General features: G+C 28.5%; 1 protein-coding gene across 1 annotated transcript; it reads left to right on the top strand.

Annotated features, from left to right (window-relative positions):
* Positions 1-446: 446 nt before the first annotated feature.
* On the top strand, positions 447-1,933 carry LOC100797011 (uncharacterized). The gene has a single exon (XM_003518013.5). The coding sequence runs from the start codon at positions 684-686 to the stop codon at positions 1,692-1,694; it is 1,011 nt and encodes a 336-aa protein (XP_003518061.1). The 5' UTR covers positions 447-683; the 3' UTR covers positions 1,695-1,933.
* Positions 1,934-17,878: the final 15,945 nt, after the last annotated feature.

Raw genomic sequence — 17,878 nt, forward strand, 5'->3', positions numbered from 1 at the left:
TAAAATCATAATTTTATTATGTTTTTCCAAGCAAAAAAAAAAATATTGAACAAAAATATGTTTTCATGTACAAAATCTAAAACATAAACATATTTTTTACTTTTAGACTTGGTATGCAAAGATATGTATTGGTTGAGTATTTTGTAAGCACTCTTTATACAACAATAAAAATATATTTCTGTTATAATATGAGTGTGTGATACAAAATTTATAACGAAACTATGTTTTCATTGTAATAAGAGATGCATAGAAAATATAAAAACTAAAATAAACACATGTCATGTTTCCGTTTTATATTTTGTTTGTATCTTCATAAACTATAACAAAAATATATTTTTGTTATAAATTTTATATATAATTATACAAGAAAATCATTCATGAGAATATTTTCAAGAAAAAAAAAATTCAAGCACGTGAATAGGAACCATTAGCAATGGGTTAGGCCAATATAATTTCCCACTTTTCTTCTTTTCTCTCTCCAACAGTGAGTCCAACTACACAACAGTGGTGTAAATTTTTACAATTTACAAACCCCCACCAACAGTATTTTGGCAGAATCTCCGCCAAGTATCCCAAATTTTCCCCCAATCTCTTCAGACATTCATCCACTGTCCCTCTATAGAACCATTCATAATCCGAATCCCAAAACCAAAACCTAGGGTTCCCAATTCACAAAATCCACAATGAAAGCCTCTTTGAAGTTCCGAGAAGAACACAAGAAACCCCTCTTCCGTGCAAAAGTCCCACTGAGCATCCTCGGCAAGCCCTTCCAATCCGGCATAGTCGCTGGCGAATCCAAAGAACTCACACTCAACCTTTGCACCTTCTTCGAATCGGGTCCTTCTCTCAAAGTCGCGTATCGCCCCAACGACTCCAAGAACCCCTTTTCCTTAATAGTGAAAACGGGAACTGGACCCTTCGGTTCCCCTCTTAAGAGCTCCATGCTCATGAGCTGTGAGTTCAGTGTTCCCGGTAGAACCGGTTCCCCGTTGTTCATGCTTCATTTCAAACCCCGCTTCGGCGACTTCACTTTCAAGAAGACGCAGTCTTCGATTTTTGATGGGAAAGGGTTTGGGTCTCTGAACACACAAAACGACGCCGTTGAACTTGAGAACGGAACCGTTGAAACGCCGTTGATGGAATCGGCGAAGGTTTCGATTCTCGGCGACGGTGCCTCCGGCGCCGTCGCTGGGATGTTCTCCGGCGTGGAGGTGGCGGCTCGGACGACGCTGCCGGTGCGGGGACGCGCCGCCGTAAAGTTCCGGTGGGGAGTTAGGGTTCCGTCGGAGTTCAAGGGGAACAACGCGTTTCAGAAAATTCCGTTTCTCGTGATGGATAAGATCGGCGTGGAACACATGATGGAGTGCGGCGTTTCGAAGGAGAAGGTTAGCGCCGGAGAGAAGTCTAGGGTTCCGGCGAGCGCTGACGTGGCGGAGGCGTGTTTTGCGGTGAAGCGGCAGATGGAGGTTCTGCAGGCGGAGAACGGGTTGCTGAGGAACGCCGTGGAGGATCTCCGGCGAGAAATCGTCGGCGTTCGAACCTCAAGTTCGGTTATGGGCAAAAGCCCTAATTTGAGAAAGAATGAGAAGAAAACGACGTCGGATTATGGTAATTTTCCCGGGAAATCGACGGAGGCTGAAGCGAGCGAGAAGTTGAAGAAAGCGTTGATGGGAGCGGCTGCTGGTAGTTCTTGAATTTAAATCCGTCGAAATGAAATGCAATCAGTTTGCACTGTCATTGTTTTTTGAGTATATTGTCTATAATTTTTTTGGGGGTTGTAGATTTGCGTTTTTCTCTCAGTTTTTAGTTTCAGTTTTGTTGCTGCGAAATTTTTGTGTAGTTTATATATATTATGATATAGGTTGGTTCGTTAAGGCTTGTTCTTGTATTCAGTTTTGAAGCAATGAATGGAAAGATCATGAAAATAAGCAAATTTGAGATTTTTTTGTAGATGGGACGAAATGGGAATCAAATTGGTGTCGATTGTTGTCACAACTGAAATCTAAATGTTAGCAGTAGATGTTAGTGCAGATGATACAACTGAAATCTAAGCTTGGTTTGGTTTGGTGTAAATTGGGTAATCAAGTTTTGATTGGAAAAGTTCATTCATTTTGATTAATTATTTATATTCTTGTGATTAGAATTCATTTGAGTCCAACATTGCAAGATGGTTTCAAAGCAAGGGCAGTGGCATCTTGTAGCCAAATGTGTGAGATTGATGGGGGCAATGGTGCTTGATTAATTGGTTAAGTGAAAATGGCATTTTAGATTAGTGCTTTTCTTTCTGGGAATTGACAAAATTGTTGAGTCTCAGTGCGAAACGGGTTTCCGGTGTGTTGTTTTCAACTTTTTCAGCTGTTGATGCTCATTGTTAGATACTCTTTAAAGAGATTGAGATTCTTTATGTTGCTTAGAATTTTTTGGTTTGGCAGGGAATTGAATTTTCAACTTTCAGCTGTTGATGTTCAATGATAAATATTGGTTGAAGAGATTGAGATTCCTCATGTGGCTTAGAGATTTTTGGTTTGGGAGGGAATTGAATTATTGAAATTCAATTTGGTGTTACTGTCAGATTTCTAATTTGAAAATTAAATTTTCGCACTGTCCACGCCAGCTATTGCTTCAGATGAGCCAGATTTGTCGGAAGAAATGGCCCAATCATTGATAAATGATAATACAATTTTACAAAGAAGAGGGAAATGTATTGGCTGTGATTTGAATAAACTTGAATCTTTATCATAAAAAAATATTGTCATATGGTAAAATATAGGCAGTGAGCATAATCTGCCAATTTTTTTGGTTGAATAAACTAATGCTATGTTTGTTTAGGTAAAAATAAGAAAAATAATGATAGAAATGGTCAGATTGATTAGAAAATTGTCATTACACTTATTTGATACTACACGATAGAAATTAGCAAGGAAAAAAATTGTGTGGACATTACAAAAATATATTCTCTTTATAGGAGGGATGTTTCTATTTTTTTTCACTTTCTTTTGTGAAATTCATTTTAAAAAATCTATTATTTTTATTATTGATTTGTCTTTGACCATTTCTCTGCATAGAAGTAAAATATTTTTATACATATATTTATTTCTTTTTATCCACAATTTTCACTCACAAATAAATTAAAAAGAAAATTTCTCATTTTTTTGTTTTAATCATTGAAATCTTATTTTATTTTAAATAGATGAAGTTAAGGTTTAATACATTTTTTATCTTTCAATTATGGATAATATGAAATTTTGGTCTCCTTTTTTTAAAAATGATTTTTTAATTTTAATTGTTACTATCAAATCTGTATTAGTTTCTATATATTCAAAATATCTAAAATCCTTACTTTCTACTCAAACAATATGAGGCTTATGATGCAACTGGGATAGGAAATAATTTGAACATTTTTGGAGAAAATATGCTTTACTAAATGACTTGAGTGAGGATAGTATAAAATTATTTAGAATAAATTACAATAATACTCCCTAAAGTTTTGTATAATTATATAAGTATCCATTACTTTTTTAACTCTTACATTCACCTTTCTTGTATGAGATGTTGGTGTATGATTTGGGTGAGATGTTGAGGGAATGTAAGTATAATGTTTTCACACATATAAGGAGGTATTAATACCATGTTTTTGAACTTGAAGAGTTAGTGTAAGAAAAAAAAGTGAGATTATGTGTAATTTAATAAAAGCTTAAGGGTGTCGCTGGAATTTCTTCAACAATTTATAATCTATTTGGGTTGTTATATTTGGGTATTCGTAATCTATTCGGGAACAAAAATCAATTGAGAGAATTGAATTTTTTTATACAATAGTTTTAGATTTTCATAATTAGTTTTGCGATGCATAAAATTATTTTTTAAAAATATAAAAGTTTTGGCTTTTCTGTTTATAAGAGTTCATTATATATGTAGCCATAAAACATACCTATATTCAATCTTCAAGAAACAATTATACATTACTATTCAAATAAAAGGAATTCTTCTAAACTCACTTTTAAAATTACATTCCCAAATAAAAATTATGTTTTAACCTTACTCTTTTTCAACATCGATTCTTTAAAAATTTGTTGGACTAAAATCAAAATAAGCACACTCTTAATGAGTTCAGTTTATAAACAATTTGAGTATCAAACGAGAATTTGAAAATTACATTCACAAAAACTAATTTGAAGACTTAATCACAATGAATGAATTTTTTTAAGAAATTAAAATTAAGTAAAAAATTAATCAAGAGATGAAAACCATACATTGCTAGTAAAGGTGGAAATGAACAGTACTAAGTAAGTCTTTATTTATATAGTCTACTTCTCAAATTAAAGGTTTGAGCCTAACCTATTTATTTTATATAGTTCTTGTTTTAAGATCTAATTTGACATTTTTAAAAGTTTGATCTAACGGAAAAATCAAAATATATTTTACAATAATATTTGTTAAATAAAACTAAGCATACTTTTGAATAGGCTGGCCGAGCTATCCCTACACGAGTCAATTAATTTAACATTTTAAATATATTAACACTCAAAAGAATTGCAATAAAAAATAATTTAACAATAACAAAACTAAACTAATAATCATAGTTAATTGATTATAATGATGAGCTTTGTCCACACACATTTAACAAAAAACAAATAACATTCTTGAAATAAAAATAATAAATACTTTATATCAATACCATAATAATTTAAACTCTAGTGATAGTGACCAAATTCTATAGGTCATCGACGGTTGCCTCTTCCGTCTAGGGTTTCTCCACTTCACAAGTACACCCTCGATTATAACACCGTTCTCAAATCTCTTTGGAGCTCCAAAGGAAAATTGATTATCATTGCTAACAACTTCCCCCAATACTATGCTATGTTGGTAAAGGTTGGAGTTCATCATTACAATGAGAAACAATGTGAATTTAGTCACTGCATGTGGCAAATATTACAGAGTGTTGCTGCCTTAGTATTATAGATCCTGGTGATTTGGATATCATCAAGACACTACCTGGTGAACACTAAAGTCGTGTTGAAGTCCCTTGCTTGTTATTTCTAGTTTTAGTCGATTCAGATTTTAAGAAAGAATATCTTATTGAGTTGTAGATACTATTTCTTGGGTTTGGCTTTTTTGCTTAGGTGGAGGGCAAAGAAGGCCTCCTTTTGGGGGCTACAGCCATAAGTGATATACCACTGTTGAAGAGTTAGAATTTTAATCTATGCCAGGACCTACGGGTGATCGAAGCCGTACCCGAATCAAATAAACATGAAAATGCAGTAACTAGGAAGTGATCCTAGGTCGTTTCCCAACGAGCAGTGACAAACCAAATGCTCATAATATACTTGCAGTAACAGTAACGATTGGGGGGGGGGGGTTTGTTTGTTTTGTGATTAAAGAGCAGAACAAGTAAACTGGAATACGAAACTACTAATGTTAAAAACGGGTTGTCTCCTCTAAGTCAGAAGCCATTCTCTTATCCTGGGTTATGGAGAATTCGTCCCTAACAGTCAACCACTTAATCCAACCCTATTTCAATTTACTAAGCGAAAATCAACTTAGGGTTTTCAATACGTGATTAGGCACCACATACACCAGTTAGCCCTTCGTCCATTAAGCATGAACGCAAGTTAGGCTCAGAGGCAATTAATCGAACACGAAGCGTGCACTGATTAATATTCACGAATTTGGGATAACTGGTGAAGGGAAAACTGCCAGGAAACCACATTACAAGCGAAACCTCAAAGAGAGTTGGGCTTCGTCCTCAAAAGGAAACAACACCAGAAAATCTAGCCTTCCATGGATTCAAACAGAAAACGCAAATGAAACATGAAGCAGAAACGTAACTGAGTAGAAACGTAAATGAACAGAAACGTAAAATGAAAGTAGAAGAAGAAGCAAGAACGAAATTGTAATTAGAAGCAGAAAACGTAAAATTGCATTACGTGAACAGTAGCATCAAAGCAGAAAACGTAAAATCCTAAAATAAAAGCTCTGAATAATGAATAGCATAACAGAATGCCTTGCACGAATCTCAAGGCTACTATTTAAAAAGAGTCACTCAAAGTCATTGGGCCCTGTTACAATACTCTGGCCCAAAACGAAATAAACACTTAACAACATAAAATAAAATTGCGAAATTTCCTAATTAGAAATTAACTAAGGTAAGCGTTGTTTTATTTGCCCTCTTCAAGTCCACAACCAAAATCCAGATTAAGCCCAATGTTTCATTAATTCCTGAAATTAGATTAAAAACATCAAATTAGCTAAATGGGCCCAAATAATAAAATTGCCTAATTAATTGACAATTAAGATCAATCAGTAATTAAAATGGTGCAAAAAGGGTTTAGAAAATAGAAGAAAATGATGGCACATCAACGGACTAAGGGACAATCTCAAGTAGACAGTTTCTATGCGACGAAGGTCTCCCAAAAGGTAACGGAGGCGTGCAAATTAAAGGTTTTCTTGGGCTAGACCGAGATTGGCCCTCGAGTGCAAAGACAGAAAAGTGTAAGGTACATGGTTTTTGGGTGTTCTAGACGAGCATCAAGTAATTTTGATTTTTCAAGAAAAAAAATCTTTTATAGACTAAAGCTTTTTGAATAACTTGAAATATAACATTTTTAACTTTTTTTTAAAAAAGAAAACTTAATTAACAAATTGTTGGTAAACGAGTTTAGAAATTTGGTAACTTAACGAAAGTTAAATACAATTAATAGATAATGAGGCCTTTTGAAAAAATGATTGGTTGTGAAAACATAGGATGTATCGATGTTGAAGCCAATTTGAAGGTAAGTATTGAGTCTTTAGATTGGCAGAAGTCAAATTGATTAAGAAAAGATCAAAGCTGAGTGGAGCTATTGGCGAATATATGATTCCTAGACATTAGGAGTAAGGAAGAATAGTGGGCGAAACCGTTTTTTAGTGATAAGATCTCAATTTATGCAGAACGATATGTTAGTTTATAAATATTCAAAATTGTAACTGAAAAATGACCTTCAACTCAAATTCAAATCAATTTATCTTATTTCTAATTATTATTTGTTCACAATTTACTAGCCTTTTCTTATTTCTGGTTCTTTTTTAATCTCTTTACCGTTTATCCCTTTTATTGTTTTCAATTTAGTTTCTTGGTTAACTACTTCACCTACACCAAGTGTTTTTTGGAGTGACTTGTGAATCCAATGTTAGAAAGCAATTTTCCCTTTCCAACGTTAATTGCTTGAACATTAATTTGGAATCATGTTGATGCTTTACGCCAATATCTTTTGTTTGATTTCACGTGAAGAATTGTGATTTTTAGTGACTAAAAATTTGTGACGAAAATTAAAGTTGTCACTAATAATATATCATCTATGACTAAATTTTATTTTGTCACTTATGTTATTTACAATAGTGATACAAAAGAATTTGTCACTATAATTTTATTATTAATGACAAAAAAAAAATATTTGTCACAAAAGACTTGTCACTAATATCTACATATTTTATTTTCATATTTTAAAATTTCCAGTAATGCACATTTTAGTCAAGTAGTCAACATTATTAAGGTATTCGTGAAAAAAAGAAAAAAAATGAGTTTGTCATAAATATTATATTTCATTAGTCTATTTGTTTTCAATTACAATTGACAAATTATTCATCATTAAAAAGTTAGAACAGTTATGAGATAATAAGTAATTGATAAATAATTTCATTGAAAATTTAAAGAAAAAAGAAGAGTTAAACTAACATCTCACTATAAGAAGCAAACAAAACCACCAAGTCATCTTTGTTTCTTGTAAATTAAGTAACAACTGATTTATTTACATTCTATTTATGTTACAAATATACATATTGTATTATTAATATTGCATTATTAGTATTTATTATTTATATTTTTTAGTTATATAATCTTATTTATTTATGTTTTATTATTTATAAATAATAAAACATAAATAAGGAAATATAAACTAGAGCATATAAATAATAAAAGTAAATAAAAATATAATGATGCAAATATAAAATAATAAAATATAATCAATGAAATATTAGTTATCTTGTAAATGTAAATTTTAAAATTAATTATTAGTCATGAAGGTAAATATCTATCAATATAGTAAAATACTCGATGTGTTAAGATTTTAGATAAGTAATTAAAGATATCTATGATATGTAAAAAAATTAAAATATTAAAATCTTTCAATTATATATTGGATATCACATAATTTATTCAAACTTCATTAGTTTTCTCTATATTAATTATTACTAACCTTTAAATTTTTGCTGTAAAATAAATTTAAATTATTTATTGAAGTTTTAAAGCACATATATTAATTTTTTAGTAACCTTAAAATATTATTAGAATAAAATATTATTTTTTGATTGAATGTCAATAGACCACTAACAAAAAAATTTGGGCAATCAACTTCCATCATGTGGTGGATTTGAAGGTAGTTAAAATAATACCTACCTTTTAATATTAGCCTATTAAATTAAATTTTCCATCTATTATTTCTAGCAAACTAAAAATATAAATTAAAATTTTAAGTTCGATTTTATTTTTATAATTTTTTATTTAAAATAAATGTCAAAAAACGAAAGTATGACCTTCACAATAGTAGTTATTATAGCAAGTAACAAACATAATACATGATTAAAAAAATACTAAAAGTAAGTAATAATAAAGTTTGGTGTACAAAAAATAATATATAACAATACTACTAAGCACCGTCAATATAATCACTTTTGTCATCTTTTGCTAAATCAATAATTTCTTCATCACTTTCTTCTTCTTCTTCACGGTCGAACAAAATTATTCTTATCCAAAGACAATCCTCGAGCATTATCTAGGCATTAGATGTAAAGGGGATCGAGCCAATATCATCATTTTCTTGACATTTCTTGACAAGCCTCAGGCGTAGCTTTCTTAGACACATGTCTAGAGGCTTTGTTTTCACAACAACTAACCAATTAGGATCTTTGGTATCTTTAACATAATATACTTGTTGAGCTTGAATGGCCAAGACATATGGCTCATTAGTCTTCAGTTTATGATTACTATTAATAAGAAAGAATCTATATTTGTCTATCCAATATCTTTTTTTGGAGGACACATCCCACCAATCACATTTAAACAAAACAACATTGCTTCCACCAGAGCAACTGAATTCAATAATCTCTTAAGACACCAAAGTAATCTAAATTAACTGCATTTTCATCACAAACTAAAACTCCATTATTTCGTGATTTCAAATGCATATCATGATCCTTTATATTAAACCTCCAATCATTTATAAGATTAACTTGTGTATCAGAAAACACGTATCAGATCCACAAGCTAAGTTAAACAATGATTCATTCATACTTTCTCTCCCATGCATTTTCAAAAGTGTTGCATTCTGTTGAAAAAGATTATATAAGTGATCATATTCTTAAATTATATAATAATAATTAATAACAACAATAAATAATAATATTATTATTATAACTAGAGGGAACAAGGCACTCCGTTTATATATTGTTATATATTATAGTTATAAAGGGTAAAATAGAATAGATATAGAAATATAGACATCAAAAGGTAGTTACACAAAATGATATCCCCTTTATATATTGTTATATATTATAAACTATAAATTATAGATTATAGATAATGAACATATATAAATTCATACTTACATGATTTTTTAAACCACTGCAAAAATTCTTTTTCATGCCTTTGTTCCATATTTTGAGAATTTGTTTTCTCTAATTCTTCTTTGTGTAGTCTAGTCATTTGAGCACATATATAATAAATATGATGAATTACATACCATTAGAATAAATATAAATATATAATTTAATAAAATTACTTACTTAATAAATGGTGATAGTTCATCCCAATTTTGAAGAGCATAAATTCTTGATTGCATGCATTCTACTAAACTCAACTCAATGTACTTTTTCCCGAGCAATGGTTTGCCAACTTGTGAAAACATAATTTCTTCGTAGTCCATTCAATCTTGTCTTAACTCCATGTAAGTACCTAGAATAGAAATGCAAATATTCTTGTGCAATATATCCTTCAGACATAGATCCTTCTCGATGGGCCTTATTTTTTGACATATGATTTAGTTTGAGCCTACGCATGTATCTTTCAATAGGATACATCCAACGATGTTGCACTGGACCAACAATCCTTGCCATTGCTCATCTACTAAGTGAATGGACAAATGGACCATTATGTCAAAAAAAGGAGATAAGGTTAGAACTATTGTTTTTTGTAACAAGTCTAAGTTCTACAAACTCAATGTCTTAGAGCATAACTCTCTAAAAGAGAAACTAAATTCAATTAACGCCTCACAAACTTCCTTTCCTAGAACATCACACTTATTGCAAGTGGAAGATAATGATGTAAAAACACATGGGAATCATGACATTTCATCCCAAATATTTTTTCATCTTTAACATCTATGCAACGAGAAATATTGGATGAATAACCATCAAAAACCTTTAAATCAACTAAAAATTGGCAAAAGGCGTGTTTTTTCCTAAGATGACATAGTGTAACATGCTTGTTGGAATGTATCTTTACCTTCTTCAACCATGGTTGCATGAAGCTCACGTCTAATATCGATACACTCTATCAAAACGAGACTTTATACTATCTTTTGTCTTCCCTTCAAGATTTTAACTTTAGACATTTCCAATAAAGTAATTTAAAAAAAAATACTTTTCTTCTTCCAATTCCCAAGCAAATGAATCTTTCCTCCCCTCTTTCTTTTTTTTCATATTTACCAAACTTCACCTAACATTTTTTAAAAAATAATAATATTAGAATTTGATGTAAAATTATACATATAAAAAAACCTAGTTGTTCAATGATATTCGATCCTTAAAGATTTTAAATTAGAATTTAACTGAACTTATGTATAAATATGATCCTTTTTCACCTAATAAAATACTAACTAAATTAATTATTCAAAATTTCATTTTATTTAAATAATTAATATTAAAATAATTCTGCATTATTTTTTTATCTATAAAAATTTATAAATGGGATACCATTTTGTATAAGTTCACATTTCTATATTTATTCTACCCTTTATAACTACCCACTATTAATTTTTTTCATATTTTTTAACTTCTTATTTTTCTTTCTTTTTATTTTATTATTATTATTATTATTATTATTATTATTATTATATTTTAATTTGATTTATGTGTTATTCTTTAATCAATATTTAAAAATTGAGTTTTGAATGAATTTGAATTAATATAACTAAATTTGACCGAACAAGTAAGTTTAAATTTTATTACGCTAACAATATATTATGATTAGAGAGTTAGTATAATAAGTAAGTTTAAAATTTTATTAAGCTAAAAAGATTTAAATTTATTTATTATATAATTAATTATAATTGTAATTATTATAAATTTTTGAAAAGTTAAAATTTTGGTTGGAGTTATCTTTTATCATATAATTACTTATAATTCTAACTATTATAAAATTTTTAAGAATTTCAAATTTTGATTAGAGAGTGTTACCTTTTATTATATAATTAATTATAATTATAACTATAATAAACAAATTAAATTTTGGTTTTCTATTGAGCCAAATAATATTGTGTGGTCTATACATGTAATCTCATTTAATGAATATCATTTTTTTTCTTATAGTTATTATTTTTTGTATTATAAAATTTAAGAGTTAAATTTGATAATGTAATTCACAAGTTAAAATATAGTTACGCTAATTTTATAATTTTATTTAAATAAATAAATTTAATACATAACTAAACCTATAAATTAGTATAACTAATTTGTTGTTGTTAATTTAAAAGTGAATATAAAATTTATTTAAAATAATGTTAAAATAATTTTATTTGAATGAGTGTCAACTAATAAATTAATATACACTATAAATGAACCAATTGAAATTCAAGGTAAGCAATTAAAAATACTAACCTAGTCAACATGTTGATATTATTCAATTATATCATCCCAGACAATGGTTTAGAGGTGGATTGTTTTTCTTTATTGTCATCAAATGCTTTTGCATTATTTCTCCAAGAATGATCATGTGACAAAACTCGACAAGAAGTAGTACAAGTTGGACATGTAGATTCCAAATAATCACCTCGGTAAATGATGCAATCATTTAAGCAAGCATCTATTTTAACATAATCTAGCCCAAGTTCACGAGTAAATTTTCGAGCCTCATAGTAAGACATAGGAACTTTATTTCCATGTGGAAATGCTTTTGCCAACAAAGAAAGCAAGGCGTAAGTTGCTTTGTCACTCAAGTCAAAGAGACATTTGATATTCAATAGTTGAACAGTAAATGATAGCTTAGAGAAGTTCTCACAACTAGGATATAGTTCTTGTTTGCAATAACAAAATAGTTTAGAAAACTTATCTTCTTCTATGTTCACACTATTAGTGTTCGTGCTAGTTGTATAAGCTATTTCCTAAGCTCATGTGATGTTTTCAATATTCATAGCACTTCCAAGATCATGTAACATATCACGAACCCATCATTGCAATTATTTTAATCATCATAATCAAAATCATTAGACTCATTAATCACTTCTCCATGATGCTCCAATATAAAATAGCCCCTTTTTATCCCATTTATGATCAAGTGTTGATACATAACTTTTTGACTTCAAAAAAGATCATTTCTGCATTTTCTACATGAACAACAAAGTAACTTTCCTTTTTCAAAATTATTGAATGCAAAATCAAGAAATTCTTAAACTCCTTTATCATATGGAGGAGTTGTTGTTATTTGGATCCAACTTTTATTTAACTTCATATCTATCAAAGAAAAATAATAAATTATCAATATAAACACTTACATTTTTATTCACATAAATAAGAAGTAAAATGACGAACCAAAAGATAAAAAAATATTCTTCTTCATAGAAAATTGTTTCTAATTTTTATAGTAAACATAATATTTTTATTTTTTATTTTACTGTCTATCATCTAAACATAATATTATTATTTTTTATATTTTTCAAAAAAATTTTAAAAAAATCAAGTGTCCATAATATATAGCTTATTTATTAATAAAAATAATAGAAGATAATTAAATATGATTAATTTTCAATACAATTACAAAATTAATTTTGACAATATAACTCTCCTGAAGTCAAAGGAGTTTATGTAAACAAATGAAGTTACATAACAAAATTCAAATGAAAATAATAATAAAATTATTTTTATCAAACATAACTCATAATTTATTCCATTACAATCACTTTTATGGAGATCATTAATTAGAAATCTTCTAACAAAAATATTGAACATAAAATTACGCGGATAAATAAAAAAATGTAAAAGAAAAATAATAATTGATGAGTGAAAAATTATAATTAATAACACGTGATAATTAAAAGTCAGTACAATATTTATGTTAAATTTGCTCAGATATCAAGTTCATTATTTGATATATATTTTTTCAAGAAAAACATTTTTAAACAATGAAAGTTAGTTTGTAAAATGAAACACTGAAAGTATTAAATATGAATTTAATTATTGGATTTTAAATATCCTCAATTTCAATTAAACATTTATAACATCTTTTAAAAGTTAATAACAATTTTCAAATTATTAAAATTACTTAATATGAAATTACTAATTTACATGCAATTATTCTCAATTTTAAAAAACTATAATATTTTAAAATTTTAATAAAATATTTATTAAAATTCATAATAATTGAAAACATTCATAAAAAATTTTAAAGTTTGAATTTCAACAAAGCATTTATGATCATTATAAATAATTAAAATAATCAAATTTAAAATTATTAATTTAAGCTGTAATATTTCTAATTTCATGAAAGTATTTATAAAATTTTATCTTTTTAACATGATATTATATTTTGAAATTTGGATTAATATCATCATTTAAAAAAAATATATGGAGGCAAATTTGTTTATATTTAAAAAGCTAAACCCCAATTGTGTTTTGAAATACTTTATGTATAATTATAAATGTTTTATTATCACAATTTAATTTAATATGAACTATTAATTTTTAAATTAAAAATTCAAATTTAATTAGGGTCCAGGGCTACTGTATTTTGAAATAGAATCGTTTTTATTATACTTTTGTATTGGTTTTTTAAGATTGGAATCTGTTTAAAAACCAGACAAATTTGTTTCTATTTAAAAAGCTAAAAACTTATTGCTAGAGACAAATTTATCTCCAATTACAATTTTTTGAATTTTGATGTAGTTATGAAAAACGAAATTCCAAAGTATATAAATTATTAATTACAAATAAGATTTTTTTTAATTAGGGTTCATTGTTAATATATTTGATAAAATATTTTGAAATCTTCATGGCTGATAAAATATTTTTAAATTACATATCTTTAACGACTAAAATTAGGCGATGACTCAAATTAAGGGCAATAATTATATGTGATTTGCATTATAATATTTATGGCTAATAAAGTGATGATTAATACAATTAGAGTGATTAAGATTAGTGTAATCATAAATACTTTATCAAGATTATATCATATCATATCTTTTTTTAATATGATCGAAATTGATATTCAAATTGAAGATTAAAGATTCAAATTAAAATTTTAAAACTCTTCAAATTCAGAGTAAAATTTGTTGTACTATTTTTTGTTTAGGTTTTGGATTGTTATTTCAGTTAATTTCTAATTATTAATGTATATTTAAATATGATTCATTAAATTTGTTTGTTTAGTAAATGAATAAATCATGAATAAAAATAACTGATGATTTTGTTATACTATTTATATTTATGGACTAACATTTTAAAAATAAATCACCAAAAAAATACTGATGATTATTGAATAAATAAAGAACAAAGAAATAAATAGAAATAATCAGGTAAAAAAATAGATGATAAAGGAAGTAATATATTAGTTAAATAACAAAAAAATCATGAAAATTTGAAAATATTTTAAAATTAAAATATCAGAAACGTTATGTATATTTTTTACAGTTTTTTTATACAATAATTGTTTTGTAATTGCTTTAGAAAACAACCGAAATGTTAAAAACACAATACAGAATGAAATACTGTTGATTTTATTGTGAACATCAAAATACACACAAAAATGTTTTTAATCCTATGCCGATCTAAATGCCTAATGATATTTAGATAAAGAACATAAGGGTCTCCAATCTACAAAATATCCCCAGCGTACAGACTATTATCCTTCACAAAATCAATCATGCACCTAAATATCCCTTTGCATTTCTTCTGCTATCGGTTATAATTTTGCAGTTATAGATGCAGTCATCTTCAGGTAGCAGGTTTACTATTCTTTCATTTCTTTGTGTATACAAAATAATCACTTCAACAAATTTTGAAGGAATTTCCTAAAATAATATATAACAAATAATTAAACAAATAATAACAAAAGTAAAAAAAAAGTATAAAAAGATTCATTCTCAATAATACATTTTGTCCCCTAGCAAGTGCTTTTGAAACAACAGTCAAGGATCTAATATATATATATATATATATATATAACACAAAACAATCTAATTTGATATTTTACAATTTGAATTGGATGAATTATTTCAATTTTTGCATTGTTTTTTTTTTAAGGAACAACTCTTTTATTCTTTTTGTCAATATAAATGAAATTTTATTAACTAGAATAGGAACAAATTTCTAAGTTAATATTCTAAGTACAACACTTATTAAATAAAAAGATCAAGACATAATAAATATTACAAAAAAAAAACTTTGTAATAAAAATTTTAAAAAATTATTAAAAATATTAAATCTTATATCCGAACTTGGTTTGAATTACAAGTCAAAATTTCCTCGAGTTTTCTAAATTTACAAATATATGTTTATAATAAATTAAACAATGCAACAACTTCTATATTAACATTTACTTGAGAATGGAATAGAAAAACTAATATAAATTTAGTATGTTTAGAATTATCTTCAATTTGGTTTAATTTTAAGCATATAAACCAAAAATGAACTTAACCGAATAAAAAAAAACACTCCAGTTTTCTTATTTATTCGATTAACAGTATGTTTAGTTTTCATTTTTTTAATCGATATAACACAGTTTGAAATAGTTTAGTTTCAATCACCTTTAGCCATGACACATGAACTTCAATTAAAATATAACAGCTTAGCTCCACCTAACATGAGCATGCACTAAAAGCTTTCTTAATGAAACAACCGATCAGAAAATTGAATATCATACATGGATATTTGTTGTTACGGAATGGACAAAGCCCTCCCCAATCAGAAAAGAAAAAAAAAAAAAACTACTGTCACATTTCACACTCAAGAAGTTTTTGGTAAATTGAACCTGCATGTATCCTACCTTTTTGTGAAGGTGCACTCAGTGATCAGATCAAGCTATAAATTAACAAAGCAATATTTGATAAAGCTGGGACTAGTTTAGATCAGGCAACTAGTATGAGGTGATGAATTCATTAACCCAATTAAAAAACTGACAGATTTTGATATAGGCACTATTCTACCTCAATACCCCACTAATTGATCACATTCAAAGGACATGCCAAAATCGCCAGTACCAAACTTACCCTATGGAAGTTTTAAAGATGATGAAGTGATGAGGTTCCATACACGGGAGACTAATTTGCTCCCTCCATCTAAAGAGTTAATCATCATAAACAAGCATGGAGTAAAGTATACTGCATTTCAACTATAGTAGTATACTATGAGCTCAGTGACTGAGTGTTATGAAACACAATAATATAAATAACCTGAAGGTCCATATCCATAGCCCATCTGATTCAAGACAACTCACATATGGGCATTTCTTCCTGCATCCCATAAAAACACCCAGCGTCCTCCTTTCATTTCATTCCGGAAAGGATAATCGCGAATGTTAAAACTTCATTACTGATTACCCTTTCTGGAATGGCGTAGAAAGTTTTAGCCCTCACACATAAGTGAACTTTTGCAATCTACAAACTAATTCATAGTATCAAATTGCAATAGATCCAGACTGAAACATCAGCAAAGAAATAGAAATTAGGATTGCCTCTAAAGTGAATAAATGTGTAAAGTGAGAAAGAAAGTAAGGGTGTATCTGCTGTTGATTTATAGTTAATGGCAGATTGCAGAATACTAATGGCAGACTGCAGAATATGGTGGAAGACCAATATTCCGTAATATAAGCAAGCCATTGCGGCCTATGGCACTGCAATAGCAGACCTCTCTTCACAAAGTCCTTACAACGGTTGGCAAAATATCTGCCAGGCCATTCCACCACCATTTAACAACACTGGGACTCTTACTTTCTTATTTCACACATTTGCTTACTTTAGAGAAGCTAAATCCATGAAAGTACTATAAAATATGGCTAGGTAGTGGAGTCAAACCCAAACCTTATGAAGAACAATGAAATCCTTTTACACAAAAAGCATAAACTACTACCAATTGGTGCCAGTGCCAACCTCCAATTTAAAGTTCTTTTTGAACCTATTCAACAAGATGTATCTATCTATCTATCTATATCCTATGCCAATAATTACATACCTACAGCATTTCAATTTGAACTAAAAAAATGGAAGGTTCTCTCAGTATTGTGCAACACTAGAATGAGTCTAAACTTTCAATTTACACATGCTACTAGCTGCTAAACCACTTCCACTACCATAACCTTCAACTCATGATTCACGGCACAATCAATCAACAAATTCCAAATCACGCACACATTAAAAAATTTCCAATAATCCAATGTAACTTTCAGCACTCAAATCAAGAACCAAACGGATCCACACTAAAAAATGGAGACGAATTCCGGGTTCAATTCAAATAGCTCCTCCTCCTCCTCGATCATAACGAAATTCATATAACAATAACAATTAACAACACACACCATTCACCTAAAGTTCTAAGCCTAAACGAATATGAAAAGAAATAGGAAATCAAAACCCCAATG

The sequence above is a fragment of the Glycine max genome, chromosome 2 (genome assembly GCF_000004515.6).
Source record: "Glycine max cultivar Williams 82 chromosome 2, Glycine_max_v4.0, whole genome shotgun sequence".
In the NCBI taxonomy this organism is placed as follows: Eukaryota; Viridiplantae; Streptophyta; class Magnoliopsida; order Fabales; family Fabaceae; genus Glycine; species Glycine max.